Below are 27565 nucleotides of genomic sequence, written 5' to 3'. Positions count from 1 at the left end.
TATTGTTTTTAGCCATCATTTTTGTTTATTGTGTTCTTCCTTCCTGGCATTCTATGAGTCCTTTTTTTTCTATTTGTTTCCTTTTTGTTTAGAGAATTTCCTTTAGCCATTTTCTTAGGGTAGGGCTGCTAGTGACAAATTCTCTTAGCTTTCCTTCATCTGACGATGTCTTGATTTCCTCTTCATTCCTGAAGCACAATTTCACTGGATATAGAATTCTAGGTGGACAGTGCTTTTCTTTCATCATTTGAAAAATGTTGCGCCCATTCCTTCTGGCTTCTATGGTTTCTAATGAGAAACCCACTGTCATTCAAGTTGTTTTCTCCTATTGGTAACACGTTGCTTCTTTTTCACCACTTTCAAGATGTTTTCTTTTTCTTTAAACTTCCAAGTTTGACTATTATGTGTTTTAGTGTGGATTCCTTTGGGTTTCTTTGGTTTGGGGTTCACTCAGCTCCTAGGATTTCAATGACATAAAGATGTTTTGTTATAGTCCTGTAAGTCCCTGAGGCTCTATTCACTTTTTTTCTCAATCTATTGTCTTTCTATTGTGCAGATTAAGTACGTTGTACTGCTCCACCTTCAATTTCACTGATTCTTTCCTCTGTCCTCTCCATTCAGCTGTTTGAGCCATCCTTTGAGTTTTAATTCAGTTATTGTATTTTTCTGTTTTAAAATTTTCCTTTGGTTCCTCTTTATAGCTTCTATTTCTTTACTGAGACTTTCTATTTCTCTGCTAATATTTTCTATTTTTTCATTGTTTCAAGTATACTCATAATTGCTCATTGAAGCATTTTTTTGATGGCCAGTTTAAAATCTTTATCAGATAATTCTAACATCTCTGTACAGAAGAAAAACTGAGGGTTGCTAGATGGGAGGGAAGGTGGGGATGAAGTAGAAGAGGAGAGGATTAGAAAACACAAATTGGTAACTACAATATTGCCACAGGGATATGAAAGCCAGTTTGGGGAATATAATCAATAATGTAAAGATTTTGTAGGGTGTCAGATGAGCACATGTCTTATTAGGGAGACCACTTCAGGGATGGTGTGGATCCCTGACCACTGCACTGTACAGCCAAAGTTGAAGCTGAATAATATTGTATGTCAACTATAATTTAATATATATAGTCATGGGATATGGAGTACAGCATAGAGAATAGAGTCAATGGAATTGTAACAGATATTTACAATGTCAGCGGAGCAATAGAGCAATAGATTGGGGGAGGGAGGGTTATCACTTTGTGAGGGGTGAACTGTCTAACTATTGCATTGTTTTGTACACCTGAAACTAATACAAAAAAATTCTAACATTGCTGTCATCTCAATAGCATCTATTGTCTGTTTTCTTCCAAGCCAAGATGTTCCTAGTTCTTAGTATGTCAAGTGAAAACCTGAACATTTTGGGCATTAAGTTATGAGAGTCTGGATCTTCTTTAAACATTGTTTTAGCTGGCATCCTCTGACATTGCTCTAGTAGGGCCAGTCGGGGGAGGACAGGAGCTGCCTCATTGCTGCGAGGCAGGCGTGGTAGTCCAGGTTCCCAACTTGGTCTCTGTTGACACCAGGGGTGAAGGCCTGTTGTTATTGCTCAGTGGGACTAGGAGCTCTGGTTCCCACTAGGCCTCTACTGACACCACTCTGGTTGGGAGGGATAGCAGTGTCTCATTACTGTGCCCCACACTGTTCCCCACATGGCCATCAGGGACACAAAGGGAGAGAGGGGATAGCATCTTTACTGCAAGTCCTTTTCTCCAATTTTTGGAGTCTTCTCACGTTTATCTTACAAATAATGTCCAGGGTTAGTACCTGTACTTAGAAGAAGGAATAAGGAAAAGTACAGCTATTTCATGTTCCTGAAGTGGAAGTAGAATAAGTTTTATGATACAATATTTTCTTATGAACTATACATTATTTATGAAAGACCTTGAAACATGAATCCCCTCTTACCTAGGTCATATTAAGCCCTTTTTTTTTTTTTAGTTGTATGACCAAAAACAAAAACAACTACACGTGAAAGAAGCAAGATGGGCTGGCTCTTTCATCCTCAATTAACATCTGGAAGGGAGTCTCTGAACTCGTCTCATAATTAGAAGGCATTTTGTGAGTGATAATATTGAACTCCTCAGTAAAACAAATGTAGGCCCTTATTACATTTCTAATGCTCCTGCTATAGTGTATGCATACTGTTTATGTCAATGGTTCTCAACTGGGTCAGGGGGTGGGGAGAGCAATTTTGCCCTTCTCCCCAGGGTCTCATTTGGCAACATTGCAAGACACTTTATTGTCATGACTTTGGGGGAGAAGGGGGGAGTAGAGGATTGTGCTACAGGCATCTTAGTGGGTGGAGGCCAGGTATAATTCTAAACATTCTACAATTCACAGGACGCCAACCCACAATGAAGAATTATCCAACCCAAAATGTCAGTAGGGCCAAGGTTGAGAAACTATTGGTTAGCATGTTTGACCTACATTTGATGACTAAGTTTAATCTTCAGGCATTCTGTGCACCTGTTGGCCTATGTAATTATTTATGGAACTCTGAATGCTAGGTCTGGCATGGCCTTACCCAAGCTCTAAAGAGAGGCAACACACTCTGCCCAGATGGCCCTATCCTTTGCCGTTCCCTCCAGGGATTGCTGTGTGGCTCCAAGGTAACATTTCTAAAATGAAGAACCATATTCCTTGCTTATCCTGAAGAGAATGTTGTTTATAGAAACTCCAAATGTTTAAAACAAATATCCTTCTTATAATCGTAAGAACATTTTAAATCATAATTTAAACCACTTTTACCCTTCCATTTGTTTTTTGCTATCTCTCACCTACCAAGCCACAGCCTTTTCAACAAATTCCCCACTGTTCCTTTCTCAACCTAATAAAACCTTCTGAAACCACTTTTATCCAAAATTACGCAAAGCTCCATCTTCTGGAATTGCTGGGGCACGGGGAAGGGAAATGTAAAAAGCAAGAATGAGATTTAGGCTGCACTAAAAATCAGCATAATGGAGGGCAGGGATGGGAGCGAGGCATGTGATGCAGGCCAAGGCTTATAACCCAGGGCTTGTGCCCCTGGCTCCTGACTGTACTGCTTCGGTCCACTCTCCTACATAAAACAAGTCAGGTAACTTAAGTGTGAAGAAAAGATACACAAGAGAAAAAAAATACCAGTAAGAACAGAATTCACGGTCCGGTGTTCATTTTCCATTTGATACTGTCCCTTCTTCTGTTCTATTCTATTTGAACCCTTCAAAATGGACTCTCTTCTGAACGTGTAACTTTCCCCACCTGTACAGGACCTCTGAGCCGTTTTCTCATACAGGCCCCTCTTCATGGCAAATACGCTGACTACGCCATAGAGTTGCTTCTCACAGGGCCAGGCACCAAGGCCTTTGTTCTCCCTGTTAAGCCTCTCCAGTGCGCATCCCTGCATGATTCCTTCTTCTGTGAGAGCCATGGAAAACCTAATTAGGAATACCCATTTTGAAATGGCCCACATAGTCACGTTGGTCTTGTTCAGTAATCGTGAGGAAGTGTGGGTCTTAATTGAAAACATTTGTCCTACTCTGTTGACAAACATTAGGTCAAAGACGACAGTGGGAACACGTTTTTGTTTCCCTAGTGGGCTTTATGATCACATTCCTTAAATCACAGCTAAGAGTGTATTCTGGGGCTGAAACTATATACTTTAAAGATATAATGTGGCAGTACTATCCTGTGTACTAACAGGAGGTTTGGCGCTGCTGCCCAGAACCGTGACAGAATCTTCTGCCTCTTACTGTCATTGTCACTGCCATTCTCAAAAAAGACTGTCTCTTTTTTTCTCTTTCTCTCCCCTACCCCAGCCCTCACTTTCTGTGTGGGACTCAGGTTCCCTTATCATTTTTGTTTTGAATGTCCCTACCAGAGCACAGTCTATATCATGGGCAAAATATCTTAAACCATGACCCTATCTAGCTTTGCTCCCTGCGAGGGACACATCAAAACCAACAAATGCATAGTCATGGCATAGTTCCAGTCTAGTCTCTGGGGTGTGACCGCCTGGGAGAGAATCCCAACTCAGCCGTGTATTAGTTGCTGAGAAAGTCTCCTATGTAAAATGGGGCTCTTACTAGTTTCCACCTGATAGGGTGTTGCTGGGACAAAAACGCACATAAACTATGTCCCATAGCGCATGGCACACAAAAATCACTTATAGTCTCCATAGCTGGGAAGACTTAGAAAGTAAATTTTTACAAAAATATTTTAAGAGAATGATTTTTCACTGAAAATATTACAGAACTCTTATATATTCAACTTTTTAATAGTAATATATTATTCTTCCTAGGATGTAAATTCACTGCTAATAATGCTGAGCTGTAACAGAAAAAAGACTGTTTTTCATATCAAACATCTGTTATTTAAATTCTAAATCATCACAAAGACTTTAAAAGTAAAGGTCACCAGTCAGGTCTACAAATAATGTTCTTTGAACCAGTTTTTGAAATAACCTATTAATTGCTTTCCCTTTGAAAAGAGGATACCCTCCCTTCATGGAAAATTCAAAAATTCAAATTCAAAATCCAAAGAATAACACCCCTGTGCTTTTGCCTCGCTCGAAACACACCAAATGGGCTGAAATATTTTTCTGTACGTATCCTAAGGTTGCATGTACCCAGGAGAACTACGTATAACTAACTCTCCTTCTGGTTCACCTACTTCCATCTTAAAGTCGTAGCTCTGGCCAAGGATGCTCTGTATGAGCTCTTTTATAGTCTGGTCGGAAGCCAGCTGTGCCTCTGACTGCAGCGAAGCAATGATCTCCTCTATGGACGTCGGGATGACTCGCACGGGCAGCGGGGACTGTGGGGCGGCCTGCCACCGATCGCTCAGCTGGACACTCTCCCGGTCTGTTTTGGAAAATGACCCGGCTGATTCCTGCGGCTCCCTGGCCGCGCTCTCTTGCAAGAAGTGGGTGCGAATCCTCACTCTCTTCCGCCGGATGGCCGTATCCACGTTCTCCTCCTCGCCCTTCCTGTCTTTGACTTTGCGGGCCCCTGCGGGCGGAGCCGGCTCCAGCTTCGACTCGTACCCCGGGGCCGGGTGGAGGACCAGCTTAGCGCCAGTGAGCTGTGCAGTCCTCCGGCCCCAGCGCACTCCGGGCTTCTCCCTTGGCGCAGGCATCAGGACCATGGGTCTGGACGTGCCAGCTGTGGTGGCGATGACCGGCGGCTTCTTCAGCGGCCGGTACCGGAGGAACGCGGAGCTCCGCAAGTAGAAGTCCTGGAAGCGAAACGGCCCCGTCTTCCACGGAGCGGCCCCTTCTCTCGGGCCCGGGGGACGTGCTGCGTCTCGGGGCGCCTCTCGCAGGAGGGCTGCATAGGGGGTCACAGGGCCGTTAGCCCAAAGGGACCTTGATGGTTTCTGGCGTCCAATACTGGAAACGCACCCCTTTTCCCAGGACCGGGCCAGGCCTGGGGCCTGCAGGCCGCTGACTGGGACTTCATCTACAGCTGGCTTGGAGATCAACTTCTCCTTGAATCTGAGATAATCCTTTTTAGTCTCCCGGCGAACCTTTTCAATCTCTTTAAATATGTACAATTCTTCTTTATATTTCAGTCCAAAGTGCTTCGAAGTCGTGGACATCTTGACTAATTTGTCCTGTGGAAAAAACATTATATTCATATTTATGGGTAATAAATAGATATAGATAGCTATAGGTAGATCTATAGAATACAAAACTTCTGTTGACAAAGAAAATTCCTGCTCCAAAAAGCTTCTTATAATAGAACTCTCACTGGGCTCCCTGAAGCACGAGCAGGTAGTACTATTAGCTTATGTCATTTTAAAACCAACTATTGCACCTTCTCACAGGAACCATGAAAAACCTTAAAAGCTTTTTGCAAAACCTTTTTTTTTTTTTATTTTACAGTGGGCGTTTCTGAAACCATTATTGGATTTATTTTACATTTCTAGCGTGTTTCCCCGAAAATAAGACCTAGCCAGACAATCAGCTCTAATGCGTCTTTAGAGCAAAAATTAATGTACGACCCGGTCTTATTTTACTATAAGACTGGGTATAATATAATATAATAATATAATATAATATAATATAATATAATATAATATAATATAATATAATATAATATAATATAATATATAATACCGGGTCATCTGGAGGTCCACTCTGCCGTGTTTCCCCAAAAATAAGATCTAGCCGGACAATCAGCTCTAATGCGTCTTTTGGAGTAAAAACTAATACAAGACCTGGTATTATATTATATTATACCAGGTCTTATTTTACTATAAGATGATATTATATGCTATTATATGATATTATGTGATATTATATTAAACTATATTATATTATATAAGATCTGGTCTTATATTATGGTAAAATAAGACCGGGTCTTATATTAATTTTTGCTCCAACAGACGCATTAGAGCTGATTGTCTGGCTAGCTCTTATTTTCTGGGAAACAGGGTATAGATTGTAATTATGTCCTACTTCCAGGCAACCGAGACCATAGTAAGCATAGGCATAGAAAACCTAAAATAATCCCGGCAGGATAGCACTTCCCACTTACTTCTCCAGCTAGTCCTGGGTGTCTCCATCCTTTACCCAGCCCACTTTCCTCAATGTGTCACAGTGTATCAGCTGAGTTACAGCACAGTGTGTGAAGAGAGAGGGTGATCAGCTACAAGGAAGGCTGCAGTAAAATCATGAGGCCTTGTACGCGGTGTGTGTACTTCTCTGGGCCACTAGAAACCATTCAACAACTTTTAACAGAAAAGTGGCTTGATAGGATCTGGTACTTGGGGGATAGTGATATTGAGTGGGAACAAGAATAAAGGGAGGGGGGGGCAAATAAGAGTGAAAACAGAGATATAAAAAGGTGAAACTGATAGGATCTGGTCAATGATTAGAAATAAATGGGAGCAATTTAAGCTCCTTCATAAAATAGGAACTTTGAATCACCTTCATAAAGTCTTGGTTATAACCAAGTGCATAATAAAGTTTCTGCTATTCACTGAACTATACACGTAAAAATAGTAAAGATGGTAAATTTTATGTTGTGTGTATTATCGTAATTTAAAAAGAAAAACACTTCTGCTATTCAGCAGGGCCAGCTATTTATGATCATAAGTGGATTTGGAGACCTTGAGAGCTCTGAAGTCACTACCAACAGCCAGGATAGGAAATATAAATAGAAAAGGGCCAATTCTTTGGCCCTTTGACCCTCACCTGTGGGAAGTAGGGTGAGCAAGAGCAGCAGAGAGTTAGGAAAATGAGGAGAATACAGTTCCACAGAAGCCAAGAAGAGGAGAGTTTCAAGAATAAGAGTAAAAAAACAAAAATAAAAGTAAAAAAGAATGAATTAGAAAAACTAATTTATTTTAGTTTTAGAAAGGTCAAGTATCTTTGAAAATAAACTTATAAAGCAGAAACACCTGTGGAATATCATTATTTGCAAATATGATTATCTACCCTAGAAAATCTAAGCACTAAAAACTATTTAGAATTAAAATAAAGTTCTACAAGGCATTTAAATTTAAAACTATTTATACAAAAACCAGTAACTTCCTTTATACCAAAATGATCCATTTAAAAGCATAATGGTAAAATTCCATTATATAAAATTTATAGTTTATCTAAAAAGGTATTTAAGAATAAACATGACAAAAAATGTGCTAAAACCACATGAATAAAAATTATTAATTTTACTGAAAGATATAAAAGAAAGACTCAACTGGGGACGGCCCAGTGGCTCAGGTGGTTAGAGCTCCATGCTCCTAACTCTAAAGGCTGCTGGTTCGATTCCCACATGGGCCAGTGGGCTCTCAACCACAAGGTTGCCAGTTCAATTCCTCGAGTCCCACAAGGGATGGTGGGCTGCGACCCCTGCAACTAACAACAGCAACTGGACCTGGAGCTGAACAGTGCCCTCAACAACTAAGATTCAAAGGACAACAAAGGACAACAAGTTGACTTGGAAAAAGTCCTAGAAGTACACACTGTTCCCCAATAAAGTCTTGTTCTCCTCCCCCAATAAAATCTTTTAATAACTAAATAAGAAAAAAAATTTATTTAAAATAAATTTTGGTCTTCTGGTGAGAAGACCAAATATTTTAAATTATATCAGATCATCACAAAATACTGTATTGGTTTAATGCCATCGTAACCAAAATCTAAATATGATATTTTGCATTTTGAAAGGTAATTCTGAATTCATTTGAAATAATAAATAGTACTGTTTATTAGCCAAAATTTTGAAAAAGGTAAATGAGGGAGCATTTGTCCAACAAGATAATTAAAACTTATGCAGATATGAAAATTAAAACTGAAAAACTGCTGGCAGAATCAACATATAGACTGAGTAAGCAAAAGAACTGAGAATAATATGGCTTATATTATAAAGCCAGCATTAAACTGGTGATAAAAGAAGAATTATCAGTAAATTGTGCTGAGGTAAATGGTTGACTATTTGGAAAAGAAATTACATTTCATTTTATGCCATGCTCCAAAATACAATGGATTTAAGACTTAAATGTAGAAAATATATTCTTGTTTTACTTTGCATTTCTTTGCTTATCACCTATCCATATTTCTTGGTTGAATTTCTTTATATCAACTCATAAAAGAATTATTTTTACAATTAGATTTCTTCATTTATCATGTAGTATGTGCAATATGAAGAAAACATCCTATTTAGCCTCTAAACAAGTCATATTACTTTTAATCTGCAAAATATCCACTGCTGGTCTCAAACTCAAGACCCTACTACATGACAGAACTCTCATCTGAGAATCGGTAAGCTTTCTTTCTCTACAAAGTTGCACCACTGACTGGACCTTTGACAATTCATTTCTATCTGTAACAATATTTCATAATAAAAAGTGAAAATAATAATCCTTTGCCTCTTTTCCAGGCCATAGTATATGAACATTAGAAATGATTTCTAAAGCCCTTAAGGAAGTTTCCTTATTTAAAAATGCTGTGTAATCCTCCTCAAAGCATTTTGGCTGTTGTTGTTTAAACAGGTGGTAATACGTTCATAGTGACACCATCTGCATTTCTTTCTACAAAAGACTGTTTCAGGGAGGACCTGAAACAGAGCACAGACCAGAAACACATTAGTACCTGATGAGAATCTGACTTGACTCTCCCAACTGCACTTCCCCTTTGTTTCTTAGTTCCTGCTTTGTATTCCCTTCCCAAATTCTCCCAGCCCTTAGTTTGCTATTGAAGTTTAACAAGTGTTCATTGTTTAACACTTCTCCCTTGAGTTCTTCATAGGAAAGTTGCTCTTTATATGTTAAAAAAAACAAACCAGGAAATAGAACTTCTAAACTTGACAAGAACTTTTGTGTTTTCAAGGTAGGTGGTATCCCAATGGTAAATGGGCCAGTCCATCAAAGCTTGGTGCCTTTATTGCCCCCACCCACCCCCGAACACTGCAAATATGTAAAATAATTTTTAAACATCCAATCTCATGAGAAAATAACATTCTCTTTCTCTTGGTAGCAATTTATTAAAAGAGACTAGTTCTAGCTTGGAGATACTCAAGGAAAAATAATGTAGCCAACCCGAAAGGACAAAGTATTAATCTACATAAGGTATCAAGCCTGCTGTTCACAATCCAGGTTGATTAAGTTTACCCTACACTCTAAAATGGGACGGAATGTGCTTGACACCTTTGCAACCTGAGCAGTAACTTCACCCTCCTCTTCTTTCCTAATTATTGGAACTCTGTTGCCTTTCCTTCTTGCTCTAGCAGGAGGTTCAATGCCAGAGCAAAAAGGTAGTCAGAAAGGTCAAGAGCCAGCCTTTTCTCCTCTCCCACAAGGTCTGGCCAGACATAAGGAAGAAGCTCCCTGGCCAAAAATGGCTGCCTATGTGAATGCTCTAGACTCTGGTACAGGCAGCACTCTGGTCCTTGCAGGTGTGGCTGCTCCTCCTATTGGAACAGAAGATCCAAAACTCTGCTCTAGACTCTAACTAAAGTAGAAACAAATACCGTGTTTCCTTGAAAATAAGACTAGCCAGACAATCAGGTCTAATGCATCTTTTGGAGCAAAAAATTAATATAAGACCCAGCCTTATTTTACTATAATAGAAGACCGGGTTTTATATAATATTAACATATAATATAATACCAGCTCTTATTTTACTGTAAGACCGGGTATAACATATAATATAATGTAATGTAATGTAATTATAATATAATACTGGGTCTTATATTAATTTTTGCTCCAAAAGATGCTGACTGTCCAGCTAGGTCTTATTTTGGGGAAACACGATATAGCGGACCTCCAGATGACTTGGTTCCAAGCTACACTTCACACTTCACACAGGGAAATGAGTCCTTCATACGTTAGGCCTAGTTTACAGAGCTATACACTGGGAATAGATGATCAGAGTAATACACTGGGGATGGAGCCAAAGCCCCAGCTGGTTATATGGATTACCAGGTCTTGACCTCCTCTATATGGTCATGGGCACCTCAGTGGGGACGGTGGCCCATTAAGGGCAGATTTAGATTCTCTTAAATCGATGGCAAAATACCTCAATTCACTTCCTGAATTTCACACCAACATCAGCTTCCAGTGCACAGCACTAAAGCTCCAAAAGAAACGTCTAGGCCCAAAGACCATTCTATCCAATCTAATAAAACAGTCAGCATTACAAGGAAAATAAAAATATTCTGAAAATAATATTTGTTTTTAAAATACCAGTAGAAATGAGATCTGTTTGTGCTAATTATAATTTATGAAAAAGTCTAAAAGGAAAAATACAAACGTTTTACAATTTTGCTAAGAAAATGGGATAATAGTAATTTTTCCTATTTTTCTACACTTTCTATAATACTGGTTTTGTCACCTTAATCCTAATAATATCAATAATACTAGTGCCAATAATAGTAAGTAACCCATAATGTGGTGGTTAAAAATGATATAGAAAACAGAGAAAAGCTGTTTTCAAGCTCAGACAAGAATTTTTTCTAAACTATTCAGAAACCCACAGAAATTTCAATGAAAGCCCTTTATCATTCTGACCAGAAGAATCAGAGAAAAGCACCAGGCAACAACCACCACTGCGGAGTAAGAGAAAAATCCCAGAGGAGAGAGAGCCGGAAAAAGTAATCCCCCAATTCTGTGTCTAAACCCCACTCAAATCTAGACTGACCTCTGAAACGTGCACATGTGGGACAAACTCAAAGCAACACAGCAAAGGCTTAAAGAGCTGCTGAGATTTAGTTGAACATAATCTCCAACCACAGAGTGAGATAGAGCTTATAGTACGTCTAACCTGATGAATTGCCTGCTACATGAAAAAATATCAACATTCTTCACAGGAATATAACAGAACCCAGAGTATACACAACAAAACATTCACTATATCCAGGATACAACAAAAAAATACTAGGCACAAAATGATCCAGGAAAATCTGACCCATTCTCAAGGGCAAAGAAAATAGATGCCAGTCCCAGAAATGACCTAAATGTTAAATTGTTAAACAAGGACTTTAAGGCAGCTAATCTAACTATGCTCAATGAAGTAAAGGAAAATATGCTAAAGATGACTCAAAAGAAAATCTTAACAGAAAAATAAAAATAAATAGAAATTTTATATCTGAAAAATACGATATTTTCAATAAAAAGTTGACTAGCAGAATGGAGATGTCAGTGAACTGGAAGCTAAATCAACAGAAATTATCCAATATTTAAAAAAGAGAAAGAAAAGCTTAAAAAAAATATACAGTGTCAGAATCCTGTAAGACAGTATCAAAATCTCTAACATATGTGTAACCAGTATCCAGAAAGGCAAAGGGAGAATGGGGTGGGAAAATATATTGGAAGGAATGATGTCTGAGAACATCCCAAATTTGGAGAAATACATAAATTTATAGATTCAAGAAGCTCAGTACATTCCAAGTAGGGTAAATTAAAAGAAAACGACATGTCAGCTGCTGGAAACCAAAGACAGAGATAAAATACTGAAAGCAAATGGAGAAAACAACACATTATTTATATGGAAAACATTTACAATGTCCAGGATATAATCCAAATGACCAAGGACTTCCCTTCAAATACCAAAGACAGTGAAACAGGATTTGTAATATGCTAAAACCCTAGCTAGACTGTTCAAGAATAAAAGAGAGAGAGAACAAAAATCACCAATAGGAATGAAAAAGAGATTGTCACTACAGATTTGAAAGATAGTTAAGGATAATAAGAGAATATGATAAACAAGGTCATGCCAACAAATCTAACAATTTAGATGAAATGAGCAAATCTCTGAAAACTGAAATTTATCAAAATTAACCTGAAAAACAGAAAATTTTAATATTCTGATGCTAAATAAACTTACTACTCATTGCCAAAAATCTTATGACAAACAAATTTCCAGGCCCAGATGATTCTCTCAAACACTCAACAAAGGTATAACACCCATCTTACACAAATGTTTTCAGAAAATGGAGGAGGAAGGAGTTCATTTTCTGAGCCTTTCATAATCCTAATACCAAACTTAACAAAGGCATTTTTTAAAAAAGGAAAATACCAATATCCTGCATGAACATAGATGCAAAAATCTTTAATAAAATATTAGCCTATCAAATCCAAAAATATATTTGAAAAAGGATAATATATCCTGATCATATAGAGTTTATCCCAGGGCTGAAAAATTGATTTAACATTTGAAAATCAATAGAATTCACAATATTAACAATACAGGAGGATAAAAATGATCATTTCAATAGTAGAAAATCATTTAATAAAATCCAACACCCATTCATGATAAAAGTAAATAAACAATTTTGGGCAAACTATGAATCAATCATAGGGAACATGACTGGATGAGAGAACATCCTCAATCTGAGTAAGAGAATTTATGAAAAACTTACAGCTGACATTGTATGTTTGCTTTCCCCCTAAAATTGAAAAATAGACAAAATACCTCAACTCTTACCATATCTATTCAACATTGTACTGGAGACTCTAGCCATTACGATATGGTGAGGAAATGAATAAAAGGAATGCAAGTCGACAAGAAAAAAGGAAAACTGTCCCTATTTACAGATACATGGTTTTATTAGGTTGGTGCAAAAGTAATTGAGGTTTAAAAGGTTAGAAACAACAGCAAAAACCGCAATTACTTTTGCACCAACCTAATAGGTTAAATATCCTAATGAATCTACTGAACAATCACTAGTGCTAATGAGTGAATTATCAAAGTTGTATGACACAATATGATAACATACAAATTTGTATGTTAACATATTGTATTTTTATATATTAGCACCAATAATTGGAAAATAATACCCCCCCAAATAAAGTAACTAGAAATTAATCTAACAAATGATGTCCAAATCCTCTACACTGAAAATTACAAAACAGTGCTAAGAGAAATTAACGACCTACAAAATTTTACAAACCATGTTTGTAAACTGGAAGATTCCATATTGTTAAATATGGCAGTTCGCCGTAAATACGTCAATAGAGCCCAATCAAAATTCAAACAGGCTTTTTTTATAGAAATTAACTGATTCTAAAATGTATACATAAATTCAAATGACTTAAAATAGCTAAAGTGATTTTTAAAAAGAAAAAGCCAGAGGACTTACACTACCCCATTTCAAAACTTACTATAAATCGACAGTAATCAAGACAAAGGTCTGGAAAATCATTGTGCTGAGTAAAGGAAGCCAGACACAAGAAAGTATTTATAATATGCTTCCATTTATATAAAGTTCTAGAAAATGATACCTATGCTATGGTGTCACACAGCAGATCAGTAGTTGGCTGGGGGCAGTAGAAGAGGATGAGAACAGGGATGGAGAGCAAAATGGGCCGAGGAATGAAAAAGCTGTTATCTTGTTTACAGTAATTGTTTCAAAGATATTTGTGTATACATCTGTCAAAACTCATCAAATTGTGCACCTGCACATGATACAAGCCGTATGTTCTGTGCAGTTTATACCTCTATAAAGCTGCAAATAGGAAAAAAAACAATTTGTTAAACTTTTATGCATGTTAAAACTAAAAGAACGATTGGACGCCTTTAAACTCCTGCAGTGGTAGTCTGCAATAGTTTCATCGGAGATCTGTAGCCTTCAATGCTATTCAAATACTTCTTGCATTGAGCTTAGTGTCCCACTACACACCAGAGTTTTAGGGCCATACTCAAGAAAACAGTTCCCAATTTTGAAATTAGACACATTGACCTCAGTGGGGGAAGGGGTTCACCTAATGATGTTTAAGGTTTGCCTAAAACAACCTGTGCCTTTCAAAGAATACCAGAAAAAGTCAGGGAGTTGGAAATTAAATTCTCTCCACTGTGACCTTTCACCCTCCCCACAGCCCCTCTGATTCCTACTCTTCTTTTGCCTTCCAAACCCCTTTTCCTTTCCCCACAGCCCGCTGTCACATCTACCTATTTTTCCTTATCACTAGGTTTTCACTGCTCCCAGTTCCTCCTCAACTCGTGCTCTCCGGGACCAACCTCGACAACAGCCCAGCCCCTTCTCCAACCCCAAACCCATTTCCCGCCCTGATTTCCGCGAGGATTAGAGTGGATTTAGAGAAGCGAAACAGGGGCCATTGCTCCGCCCAAATACCGCAGCCTCACCTTCCCACAGCCTGCCATACGAAGTCACCCGCGCACCAGTCCGCGTCTTCCTTTACCCCGCCTCCGGCGACGCCTCTGCTCCCAGCCACGTGGCGTGGAGGTTAGCACCGCTGCCGCCCGCCGGCTCCAACCGGCCTTTCGGGGGCAGAACCGCCTGCTGGGCTCCTACTGCTCAACTGGAAGGAAGAGCGCGCTCTGTCGCCCCAGCAACAAGCCGCACTGCTCCTCCCCTCCGCGCCCTGCCCTTCCCCGCAGATCCCTCCGCGCCGTGGGCGCCCACCCCGCGCGTTTCTGGCTGGAGGAACCAGCTTCAGCGCGGCCTCGGAGTCGGAGTCCCGGGGGTGAAGACGCTGGTTCCAAGGACACCTGGACTGAAATCTTGATCCGCCGATTTTGCCCATTTTAACCAACTGCTTTCTTGGCACTCTTGTTGTTTCCTACATTTAAATGAATAAGGCTGGACCACAAGATTTAAAACTTTTCTTAAAAAAACAACTATATGTCTGCACTATGTGCCAGTTAAGAGTACATTTCAGGACGTATTTTCCATGCTCTGCACCTGGAGCCCAACTCAGTAAAGAGAATCTTGAAATCAAAGGCATGAGATTCAGGGGAGTTCCTATTAAAATAGGGGGTTCACCATATTCAGAGTTTCTGATGTCTAAGATAAGAAGGGTTATAAGAAGCAAAGTTGACTATGCACATACTTTATGATCCAGCAATTCCACTCCCAATAGAAATACATGCACGTATGCACCAAAAAACATGTACACCCATATTCATAGCAGTTTCACTCACAATAGATAAAAATTGGAAACAACCCAAATGCCCATCAAAAGTAGGATGCATAAATGATTGTGGTATAGTCATAAAACGCAATTCTATGCATGAAGGAAATGAGCAAACTTCATCTGTGAGTAACAATGTAGATGAATCGTTCACAAATGTAATGTTGAGTTAAGAAGCCAGACACAAGGGAGTACATATTACTGTGTTTCCCGGAAAATAAGACCTAGCCGGACCATCAGCTCTAATGCGTCTTTTGGAGGAAAAATTAATAGAAGACCAGGTATAATATAATACAATATAATATAACATAATACCGGGTCTTATATTAATTTTTGCTCCAAAAGACGCATTAGTGCTGATGGTCCGGCTAGGTCTTATTTTCCGGGAAACAGGATATGTGGTTTTGACATCAAGTACTTCAACAATGATATCAAATGCAAATTAGCAAGTTAAAGAGGTGAAATTAAAGCAACTATACTCAGAGTTGACTCTCCTGCTGGACCTCAAGGCAAGTGTTGCCTGAAGAAAGCAGCCACCACAGAAACCGTGGAGCCTTTACAGTTGCACGCCAAGATGGTGACAGGGAAGGAGTAGAGCCTTTCCATGAGTTACAGTATGAGGATGACACTGGAAAGAATTGAAGACATCGTATTTCACTTCCATGAATCTTCATTCCTCTCCTCATCAGTTCCCCTCAGGAAACCGATGCTATGCTCAAAGTGGAGGCTGGACAGAGAGTAATGAGAGAACTATTTACATGGGTATGGGTCAGGCTAAAGGGAGCTAACATTCAAGGTCTAGCAACAACAGGGTGGTAGTACCACCCTTGGTCTGAAGGGGGGGCAAAAGTGAAAAAGGAGGTGTTAGCAGAGTCTGGTAAGAGCTGAAGCAGGGAAGAGGGGCCAGGCCATCTGACTGGAGCTATAGATTCAGAGAGGCATGAATGGACAGAGCCACAGTGATGCGGGGAGAAAGCAGGAGGAATAAGTACTCCTACTGTTCTGTCCTTCTGGTGGCTTCCATTCCTGCACCATTGCCCTACTGGCCAAACCCAGGTGGCCATCCAAAGGCAAGGAAAACTAGGCCCATAGAAATTGGCCTCTGAGGCAGAGAATAGGGCAGAGGAAGGAGCTCAGGAGAATAACAGAGACTAACCAACAAAGTTCACTCCTCAATTTCCTGTACTGCTTCAATCTGCAGAAACTAATGTACTGAGACAGATTCCCTGCTTTAAGTTCCTCCCCTGGCATTGCTTTTCCCCAACCTGCTCACCCTACTTTCCCCATAGTGACCTAACATATGCCAGACTTCCCTCCGGGCCCCTAAACTCTGATGTGATTCTAGCATCTGAGTTTATGGATTTCAGGAATGGACCTCTGAGAAGTCAGCCATCACCCTTCCCTGGGGTGCCTCAGAAGTCTGGCGCCCAGGCCTGATCTCAGGAGTTTTAAGTAAGATAAAAATAGCAAGCACTGAGCAGAAAGAAAACTGTGTTAGTAAAACTACCCATTTGAAAAGACAAGACACAAATAACACTAAATTGCCTGGTCCAAAGTAGGTATACCTGAGAATTAAGGATTTATTTTTCTTGGAGGTAGTGGCTGGTATTTAGCATTCCAGTTACACTTTACACTTTGAAAGGGCTTTGCTTAGTGTTCCCCAAGTATGGTAACACACCAGAGACTTTGCTGAGTTTGAGGTCAGAACCATTCCTTTTCTAAAGGTAGACTTGTAAGACCGTTAGATGTGCTTTGTAGCCTAAACATTGAGCTTAGAGAACCAATGCCGGGTTTATCCTTAGAAAAACTAACAGCTCTCCTAAGTAAGCTGTAAAAACAGAAGCTGCATTTAGCCAGAGATCACTTGCTGCCTGAGACTCCTATGTATCAGCCCACTTTCCCCAAATGCACCTCCCCCAACGCCAATCAATCCAAGGGAAAACAGCAAGCTTTGAAGCTATGTTGTTTTTTTGTTCTCCAGGGATGGAAATATTTTATCTTTCTAGTTCTGATTACTAAGTGAAGCAGAATTCGAAAACTTATCAGAGCCTTGTACACAGAACCTTTTTAGCCCATCCCAACCCTGCTTGAAATGTGTGGGTCCTTGTTCATGTGAGCCCAGAGATTCACCCCAAAACTCCAGTTCTTCCAAAACTCCATCTCTTCCAAGCCTCCTCAGTAGGAGGGGTTAGTCAACTCATGAATCTTCACCTCAGCAGATGGAGCTGTATCTGGCGAACCCCTTTTGTGGTTTAGTCTTTTCATGTACTATATTGTTTGTCTTAATTAAGCCTTGGCACCTCACTAAGCTTTCTCATACATGCAAGGTAATATTTAGGGTCTTTAATATTTAAAGGATCCACCATAAGCCCAGCATGCTTGCTTCATTTCAGATGGACTTAGAAACTTTTTTTAGGGAATCTATACCAAATAATTCTAAAAGACAGCAACTAAATCTTCTTTGCAGTAATAACATCTTGGCTTTTGAGGATTTTAGAAAATGTTTTAAGTGATACTTCTCCAAATGAGTCCTAAGTGGTTCCATCTATGAGAAGGGAGAAGTGGAGAAGGGGGTCTGAGGGAGAAAGGAGAAAGTGACTAGGTGACCCAGGGATCCTGCTTTCTCATCTCAGCGCTCCCCAAGTTCAAATGCTGGGAGTGGAATGGTCTCCTGGAAGCCCAGATGTACTGCTTTCACCTCTCCCACAGGGATGCTTCCTGAATCCATGCCCCAGATCTTGCCTGAGGTCACCATAGCCAGGGCGATGGTGCAGGTCCACCTAGTGTGCCTGGGCCCAGGAGACCATTTTGGGGTCTCTGGGGAGACACACACACACACACACACACACACACACACACACACACACACACACACTCACACACACACACACACACACACACACACACACACACACAGGCTCCTGAAGCCAGACCTCCCTCCTCTCACTGAAGGGTGGGGGGAGGACAATGTGTCTTGCTGCCCTGAGCAGGTCTGTGGGGCTTACCCAGCAGGAGGTGTGGGGTCTCTCATCTATTGCAGCCTTGAGCCTCCTCCCCCAGAAGGTCCTTAACATGTGCGTGATGCAGTCTCTGCATCCTCTTCAGGTGGTGCTTTCCTTTTTCAATCGTAGACTCCATGGGTTGGGGATAGTGGGAGAGGATTCTAGGCAGGGTCATGATGGATGCAAATAGCAGGCTGGCGAGTCACCATAGCCGATTCCCCACATGGGAGCTCCCTCTTCCTCACTGACTGTGGCCAGGAGGGACTGCAATGTCCAGGGAGCCAGGCTGGTGACCACCTGCAAAAGACCTGTAAAAGCGCGCATGGAGGGGGGGAATGAGGTCCAGTACCTGCCACAAATGTGTTCCAGGCTCCTAGACTGCCCAGGCTCCCAGAGTTCTGGGAAGGCTCTTTATTCTTGTTACCATTTAGTGCACTTACTCTGCACCCAACTGGTGTGACATAGGTACTAATATACCTATTTTACAACTGAGAAAAGAGACTCAGACAGAGAAGTCTTCTACAGAGTACAGATTGGAACCCAGATCCGATTCCAAATCCTATGCTCTTAAACATAATCCCTAGTGTCCTTGCCAGTTGCATGAACAAGCCAGGTTGGAGCATGTGTAATGAGAGAAACGGAGTCTCAGACCCTCAGCCTCAGCGACTCCAGCCCTGTGCAGGGGAGGGGGGGGGCCGTGCGGAGCGCTGTACCACCTCCCACTTAAGGAGGCTTTGCCTGAGCTTGGAAATTGGAAGACAGGCTGTTCTCTCTCCTGCTGTGTGCTGTCTTTGGAGATGCTGGGAAGTGAAAAAGGGAAACGGCTTTTGCCCAAAATTTACCATGAAACATAGACTGTAAAACTAGAGCAAAAGGGAGGAAACTCTTCCTTGTGGCACCTGTCCTCCCAGAGTCTTCGGACCCTCGTGGAGAGATGCTTTGCCACGCCGGGAAGCTGAGCCACCACCTCGCCCCATCACCAATACGGTTCCCTTCCTAGGTTCGCACAGGTCCTGGTTCCCCAGGGCGGGGTCATCAGGCCCTGTTGTGCCAGCTACTACAGGCTTTGTTCCTATAACTGTCAACTTCTGGAACCCGGCATCAAGTCCAAGTTCCTCCTTGGAAAAGAAGGAAACGGTGGCCCGAAGTATCTTTCCAGGTTACCCAGGAAATTCCAGGTCAGTTGGACTGTGGCCAAGCTCCTGACATGCCCCCCAGCCCTCTGACACCCTGACGACATCTCCTTCAATTCTCTCTAGTCTGGGCTCCCTCCCTCTCCCATCTCTGGGGACTTTGCCTGGTTTATTCTCATTCCAGCACCTGCAGGAGTTTTAGAAGCTTCTGCCCCAGTGTAAACTGACCTTCAACCCGAGCACTGTGCTTTATTTATTGAAACCACTTCTTTTGGTGGGGTGTGAGGGGAGGGTCACAAGGAGGTCAGAGGAGACCAACACTTCACAATGGAAGGTATTTGGCTGGAGGAGGCCATTGGGGTGAGGAGAGTGGGATCCCCCCTGACTGCATCACTGAAAGCATTTGAAAGAAAACAAACCTACACCAGATCTGGTAGGACCCTAAGTCTCTAAGGCAGGTCCAGCTCCACCCAAGGTTCAATCCCCTCTCCAGGACCATGGTAACCTGGTTTAGAGTGGGGGGCTGCCACGGAAGAATGCGTGGTCTGAAAGTAGGGAGCTTGCCGCACAGATCCTGAGCCGTGGGAACCATGGCTGAGCCCCACACTGCCGGGTGAGAGTGGGGGGGAAGGGAGCCAGGACATCGAGGACACCAGATGCAGCTGGGGGACCATGCTTCCAGGTGGCTTCCCAAGTGACAACAGCCCAGAAGAGAAGGAGGCAGACCTGCTTCCTCTCTCAAGGATTCCCAGGCACGCTTTCATGGCAAATAAAACTTCAGGAGCATAAGCTGACATGAGGGATGTCCAGTTAATACCTAGTGACACAAGGCAGATTCTCAGAGGTTTGGTAGTCCTTTACAAAAATCATCACACCACACAGAGAAGACATGTGGAATAAAATGTTTTGGATACTAGAGACAGGAAGGTGGTACAGGTAAACGCCTGATCATTACGAGCGCGCTGCCACAGCCACAGCGCGCTGAGAACCCGGCACCCGGGACAATTATATCAATGAGTGTGACTGCGCAAACCCGGCCCAGCCAGCGCCCTGCGCCCTGCGCCCCAGGCGCCTCCCACTCCCCAGCTTCAGGGTGGGAAGCAGCAAGCAGCCTCGGCGTTGGAAGCCCGGGAGCACAACCCCAGGCTAACAAAGCTCTGCTACGAGGCTTTTCCTTCTCACTGCGTGGGCTCGGCTTCATTTGTTTGCCAATTTAAACATATTCTTTAAACACGGACGTTTCCTTTACAGCACCGAGTGAAACATTTTATTTGATGGAAAGTTCATGGGGTTCTTTAACTTTTAATCAATTATCTAGTATTGAAAGGCGCGGCTTCTGCGTTTTCACAGCCGGGAAAAGTGGAATGTTTGCCTTGAGCCTCGCGTTGACGGCCCTAGATGGGCAAGCCTCGCTGCTGATTCTGCCAAGTCCAGATACCGGTGCGGTGGGGACGTTTCCGATTTGATCATGTCACTCCGATGATTTTGGTTAAAATCAACCATGGATGCCAGGGGAAGAGCCATGCCCAGTGGGCCTGGAAGCCCCGGGATGGCAAGGCTCTGAGACCCTGCCCATTCTACCAAAGTATCTGTCCGTCCATTTGTTCATGTGTCTGTCCGTCTATTCATTCCACAAGCTCCCTGGGCTGAGGCGTCCCCCTGGGGTACGCTCACTTGGAGACTCTGGAGTGAGTGGGTAAGGTTTCTAGACTCCAGCACCCTTTCCCACCTGACACACCGTCCTGGTTAGTCTCTGGATTGGGGCAGTTAGTTCATTGAGTCAACAAATCTTTACTGAAAGTCTATTATGCTCCAGGTTGTGCTCTGGCATCGGGGACTACTGTGGTCCCCGCCCTCAGGGAGCTTCTAGTCCAGTGGGAAAGACGAAAGAAAAAGAAAAAGAAAAAGACACAAATGGAATTTGCCTTAGGAGAGTGATAAGAGCCTGGCAGGAATCTAGAGCAAGGTATGAACCTAAAAAAGGAAGAGCTCGGTTGGTGTGGGAAGACGGCAAAGTCCTCACCACAGATCCAGGGCGGCTGCGCTGAACGCTGAACTTACCACCTCAGGTACTGCCCAACGCGGGCAGCTGCAGTCCTTACTTTGATTCATTTATAGTAGGAAACCAGGACGGCTGCATTCAGAAAGGGGTCAAAGTTCCCTCAAATCTTGCTAATATCCCAGCAAAAGGGAATGCTGCCAAGGAAGCTTCTTCCTAGTATCTCCGTTTAGAAGCAAACTCACCACAAAGTGAGCTAGGTACTGGTTTAGTTTTGTGGCCCATGGGACAAGACAAATCAAACAACTTCAAACAGATGCAACGTTTTTAAAACAAAACTTTCTTCCAATATTAACTCGGGGATAGCTGCTGGAAGTCCCAGAAGCAGCCTCTCAACAGTGTTTTCCAATCAAATTTTAATTTTAAATAATGAATGTAACCTCCCTCTAGCCATGCCAATAAATTAGTCTTTTTGTCAGTCCAAAGCACAATTTTCAAATTAGGGGAGAAATCAGGAAGCCAATATAATGAAAAAAAGCCTGGCTAGAATGCATTTGTACCTTTTTTTCCGTGTGTAGGATATGATTTATATGATTGTTACAAAAGCTCTGTTAAATAGAACTATGTAAATGTGACGGTAATCACATTTGAATAGCCAAACTTAAACCACCAGGGCCAACTGAAGGGCCGTGGGAAAGCTCCTGGGCCTATTGGGGGTGGGGTTGAATTGGAAGGGGGGTGTCAGGAACTGAGAAGCTAAGTACTAGTCCGCAGTTCAGGAACGATTTAGGTTTAAGCTGGCAACCTCGAGGCAAGAGATGACATTCGTTGAGTTTTCTGGCGCCCTCGGTGTCCATCACAGCTTCCCATTAGCGACAACTTCTGCGTGGGGAGGAGTCAAGGTTCTGACCCACCCTCTCGCAGGCTTCCAGCCTCCCAACTCTTGCACACCCGGAGCAGCAGGTGGAGGAAACACAGGGATCTCAAAGCGCCCGCCCAGTCTGTGGCACACAGTAGGGCCTCAGCCACTCTAGTGCCTTTCTGCTTTCAGACCTAAAATATGTCACGTGTTCTTTCCTCTAAATTTCCAACTCTGTGTCTGAAGCGTGCATTTCCATTCTCTCCCCTAGGACCCCAGCATCAGCTGTTTGCCAGTAGCCAGAGGAACGTGTGGACACCACTGAGCAGAGATAGGGCTCCAGGGGCTCGCAGGGGCGAAAAGAGACTAGCCAGGGGCCCGTTACTTCCTGGAGCTGGCGCTGACCGCTGTGAATAAAGCAGTCGGTTACTTGGGGAACACAGCTACCTGGAGACACGCAACTGCTACAAGGACCCAAGCCTGGACAGGGGTGCCATGTCCACTACCTGGGCCTCGAGGGAGAGAGGTTCCGGTTCTCTGCGGGGAACCATGGAACACTTACTCCGTCCTTCCAAGGAGTAAGTGATTGCCCAGGAGGGTAAGTCTCCCTTCCCAATCTTTCTCATTTGAATACATGAAAATGCAAGTTGATTTTGGCAAGGTGAAGCTCGCTCACGGCCAGAAGGACGGTTTTGTTCCCCGCGGGTGAGGCCGGGTGGGGAGCAGCTCCGGCTCTGACATCCGGTTGCGGGAGACCTAGGCTCGCGCACCACGCAGTTCAGAAATCCGGCGGCGGCTCCAGGAGCAGTCGAGAAAGGGACAAACCCAGAGGTAAAGTGTTGGGATGAAAGTGTTACATCCAATATTTTCCAGTAAAGTGAAAGCCCTATATGTGTATATGTGTTGGTCCACACACGCACACACCGGCAGGAGGTGAGGCCAGGAACTTCTCCACATAGAACCGCCAGTCAGGACCGGTTAAGGTGGTCCCAGGGCCCCTACCTACTGAGAGTCGGACGCTTTGTGACCTATGAATTAGTTTTTTAATTAATGATTTAATGATGGAAGGAAGGTCCAGGGAAAGGAAAATCTGAGGAATAAAAGAAAAGAAAAGAGAGGCTGCGAAGCTACAGGAGCTCCGTGCTTCTCCTCTCCTGACCCCCTGCCCCTCATCCTGGTCTGGAAGGCTATGCGCCCCGAAGGCCTGGTTCGCCGCGCCTCCCGCGGTTGGAGGCAGAAGGCTGAAGGCAGGCGCTGGGGTCTGTTTTCTCGCGGCGCCGGGGCTCCTTTCCCAGCTCCCGCACACACCTCGGTTCGCGAAGGCCAGGCACACACAAGGGCAGACAGTCGCTTTTAGCGGCCCAGGCCTTCCTCAATCCTAAACTGACCCCCGGTCGCAGTCTGGGTCGGCTTTGAACAGCGTGAAAGACAACAGGTCTTAGTTTCATTACGTCTAATTCTCCCCGCAGGCGGAGGATTTAAGCTTCTTAACTGGGTCGCGGGTGGGGGCCTATGGAAGAGCTCGGACTACGCTGCACCGAGCGGCTGGGCCCACGGTGGCGGAGGCCTGACAGCCCCGTCCGGGGGAGGGATGGGGTGAAAGGGCTGGCAGGGAAAGGGGACAGACTAGGAAGAACCCAAGCAGGAAGTCCTTGTAAGGCTCCAGGGGACACGGCAGAGCCCCGCCACCCCAGGTCCTGCTTTCTGCCCATCCCGTGGGCCAGCTAAACTGGAAGGACCACGGCGCCGCCCCAGGCAGCAGGCTGAGCCCGACACGCGAGCTCACAGCCTTTCCTCCTTCTCTGGCCGTTATCACCTTCTGCTTCTCCCAGCCCCAGTGCAGATCTGTGAGGGGGCTCCCAGCCAGGTAATGCCGGGAAAGGGAAGCGAAGGTGGCCGAGTTTGACCGGTGGACCGTGTGCCGCCCGCGCCCACTGCGGGACTGTGCAAGGAGCGGACCCCAGGGGCGTAGAAGGCGCAGCTTCCGGGAAGGGCGGAGCCGCTTCCTCCGCCCTCCGCCACCAAGGAGTACCCGCGCACCCCACGGTCTTCACCGTCCCAGCTTCCCCTGCCTGAAGATCGTGACTTCTCCGCTACCTGGGCCGCCCCAGGCTCGCGCAGACCCGTCCTAGCCCAGGCGAGTTTGGCCTGGGACTCTCCTGGACCTGCCACGTGGCTGCCCTCGTGGCTTCCCTGCCTCGAATCCACCCAGCCTCCCTGAGGCTGAAAACAGGTCTAGTTCCCCGGAAAGCGCAGTACAGTCTTCTGCAAAGGGTAAAGACGGCCCGTTTGGGAGAAGAGTTTGGAAATAAGCAGGCTGCAGTAGCCAGACATGTCACCTGGTTGCTTACTGACCAGCAACCGGGAACAGCAGCTTTGCTTTTTGTTTGTTGTTTATTTACCAAATCGGAGATCCAGCAACGGCCCTGAAGATTCACTTTTAAATCTCGGGAAAATGACTGGCTGGCATCTGGGTACACTAGAACTTCACCTTCTAAATTTGTTAGGTGTCTTAGAATACCGCCACTGATATGGAGAGAGGCTGGGAGTTAACCGAGCTGCTACCTTCCCTTCTTCTTGGCCTAGAGCAGTCTGCTCTAAGGGACCCAAATCTCTGGTTGAGGGAGGCGTGCGGGATTCCAGTCTCCCCAGGAGGTGCTCACTGGACACGCCAGCGCGCGAATTCAACCTTCCCACCCCACGACAGGAGGCGCTGTGATCGCGGGAATTTCTCGGTTGGCGGACCTGGGAACCCCTAAGCTGTATCAAGGCTCAAAAGCTGGCAGAGTCCTCTCCTCACCACCAGGCTTGGGCTTTAAAGAAGCGCTGGAAAAACTTCGCTTTGGCCATCCCGCTATGAACAGGGGACACTTTTTTTTAAGTTGACGTTTTTGTTTTTGTTTTTTAAGATGAGGCCTAGTAGGTTTGGGAAGTGGGCTAAAAGAGGAAAAATATTTTTTTAATTGACCCCCTTTTAAGGTGACAGCGTCCCCCGCCCTTTAAAGCACCTGCTTTTTATGCACTATAAAAGCTATTACTAAGTTGTTACGACCCAGAAAAAATACCGTAGTCATGCTCGAGGTTGTTGAAGAGCCAAGAGGGCGTTGGAGTATCACCGCGGAAAGGAACAAGGAAGCTCATTACCACTGAAAGTCCCCCCGGATCAGGCCCAGGACGCTAAGCATCCGTGTACTTTACAAATGGAACTAAGGTCCTGTTGCTGATGGGAACTTTGCACAAAAGAATTAGTTTCTGACTGTCGCCCTGAGAAATATGTGCAGACCCACACATTTGCAGATACATTTACACAACCTGATGGAACTGACTTGCAGTCACAGGGGCAGGCTGCAGTTGGGGAGGGCTCCTGCTCTGCTGATTTCCAGGTGGATTTAATTTCACTCATTTCTTTCTTTACAATGTGAAGTTTCTCTCCCCTCCCCTATTTTTTTGTTTAAAAAAAAGAATTGTAATCCAATGCTTTTATCTTTTTTATTTCCTTAACTGCACATCTTCACCCTCTCCTGCTCCCCTGCTGATGTAGGAGATTTGTTTGGTTCAAGGATTTAACGTGATTCTGTTGCCAGATTTCAAGGAAGAAAGGTTTAAAAGAACAAAGCAGGGTGGGGTGGGGGGGTGGGGGGTATCTGGAAGACAAGTTAAAACACATTTCTCAAAATGAGATTAATAACATTTTTAAAATTTTGCCAAACAAAAAATATTTTTTGCAGATTCTTATTTTAGAAAGATTTTACTCTTTTGCTACTTAAAGAAACCCAGTGGTTCCACAGAGGGTACATACAACACACACGGTCACAGTCAAAAACACACACATTCTCAGAAACTCACACGTGCACCATAGCACAACCTATCACCAACTCAGTGCCTATCACCCATTGACTTTAGCTGGTACCAGGACTTGTGGGCAATCCACCACCGAGGGCCTCAAGAGAGCCAAGAGACTTTGCCTGGGGGAGGGGAGCCGAGGAACTTCCCACCGAAGTCCAGGGCGATTAGGAGCCAAGCAAGCATCTAGGGTCCTAGCCTGGCCCCTCCAGGCCAGAGATGGGACCAGGCACCTCCGCAAACCACCTCTGACTTCGGCCTAACACCTACCTAGCCCAGCAGTTGCCTTCCCGCGCCCGCGCCCGCGCCCGAGGCTCTCCCAGCTAACGCGCGCAATTAGGGAGATGTCCCTCCCCCTGACCTTTCCCTATCAGAAACCAGACGGTCGCCTCCAGCTCAGTCCCTGAGACTGCGGAAGGGGGGCAGGAGGAGGAGCTGGGCACAGGGAGGACGGCCCGACTCAGGTCCGCCTGCCCTATCACACAGACATCTGTTCTCAGTTTCTTCCTCTTTATGATTGCTACAGATGACAAGGGTAGTAGAGCGGACCGAAGCGGAAAAAAAAAAGTTATGTCATAAAGATATAAAACGGTGCTGTGACTCACCTGCTCTAAGCCGCAGGTATGGGTTTCGTGGCAGCGTCTCCATTCTGCTAGCCAGGAGCCCGGATCGGTCTAACGTCACTCGGCTTGGCTGACTCGGATGGCCGAGTTTCTAGTGACGGGGCAAAAGTGGGACTTTTTCCTTTCAAGCCTGAAGGGTGTGGGGGGGGGGGCGGGGAGGGAGTCTGTATTCGTCCCTCTCCCGGGTTTGAACTTTAGGTCAGGAATCAGGAGGGTGGGGGCTGGAAGCCAGCAGAAGAGCAGGAGGGGCGCGGGACGTGGCCGCTGCCCAGGTCTCCAAAAGGCTGTAGGACCGCCTGGGAAGGAACCCTGGGGTCTTTTAGCCGGCACGGCCCCGCGAACCTGGGCTTCAACGCCACGGCCCCAGCCCTTCTCCCGCTGCGGGGTTCCCACCAAGAACCCTCGCTAGCCCGCCCGGCCCCGCCTATTTTTCTTTTTTCCTCCTCCAAAGGGGGTTACACCCCACCCCCACCCCATTTCCCTCTTCCCCAGCCTCCGGGCTTAAACCAATTACGCTGCTTTGCAAACAAAGTGAGGGCCGGGTTTGGGGGAGGGGGTTTGGCGGGAGGGGCGCAGGGGGCGCGCGCGCGACGGCGGCGCCGCTGGGCGGGAGGCGCGGCGGCTGGACTGGCTGGCGGCCGCCTCGCAGGTGCACCTCGGGCTTTGTAGGTGCGAGCGTCTTTGTGCGGCGGACAAATGGGGAGAGGACGA

At 44.4% G+C, this 27565-nt stretch overlaps 1 protein-coding gene across 3 annotated transcripts; it reads right to left on the bottom strand.

Annotated features, from left to right (window-relative positions):
• On the bottom strand, positions 1-27565 carry LOC109456727 (uncharacterized). 3 transcript variants are annotated; one of them, XM_074328169.1, is made up of 3 exons: positions 14608-14743; positions 4695-5636; positions 1-457 (listed from the first exon to the last, which is right to left on the bottom strand). In XM_074328169.1, the coding sequence occupies exons 1-3, from the start codon at positions 14623-14625 to the stop codon at positions 410-412; spliced, it is 1008 nt and encodes a 335-aa protein (XP_074184270.1). In that variant the 5' UTR covers positions 14626-14743; the 3' UTR covers positions 1-409. The 3 variants fall into 3 exon arrangements, with proteins under 3 accessions (XP_074184270.1, XP_019604723.2, XP_019604722.2); XM_019749164.2 differs by lacking the exon at positions 14608-14743 and adding an exon at positions 26837-27565 and having other exon boundaries at positions 1-5636; XM_019749163.2 differs by having other exon boundaries at positions 1-5636.

The sequence above is a fragment of the Rhinolophus sinicus genome, linkage group LG03 (assembly GCF_036562045.2).
Source record: "Rhinolophus sinicus isolate RSC01 linkage group LG03, ASM3656204v1, whole genome shotgun sequence".
Classification (NCBI taxonomy): Eukaryota; Metazoa; Chordata; class Mammalia; order Chiroptera; family Rhinolophidae; genus Rhinolophus; species Rhinolophus sinicus.
Note: the sequence above shows the minus strand (reverse complement) of the source record. Positions and strands in the feature narration are given on the sequence as shown.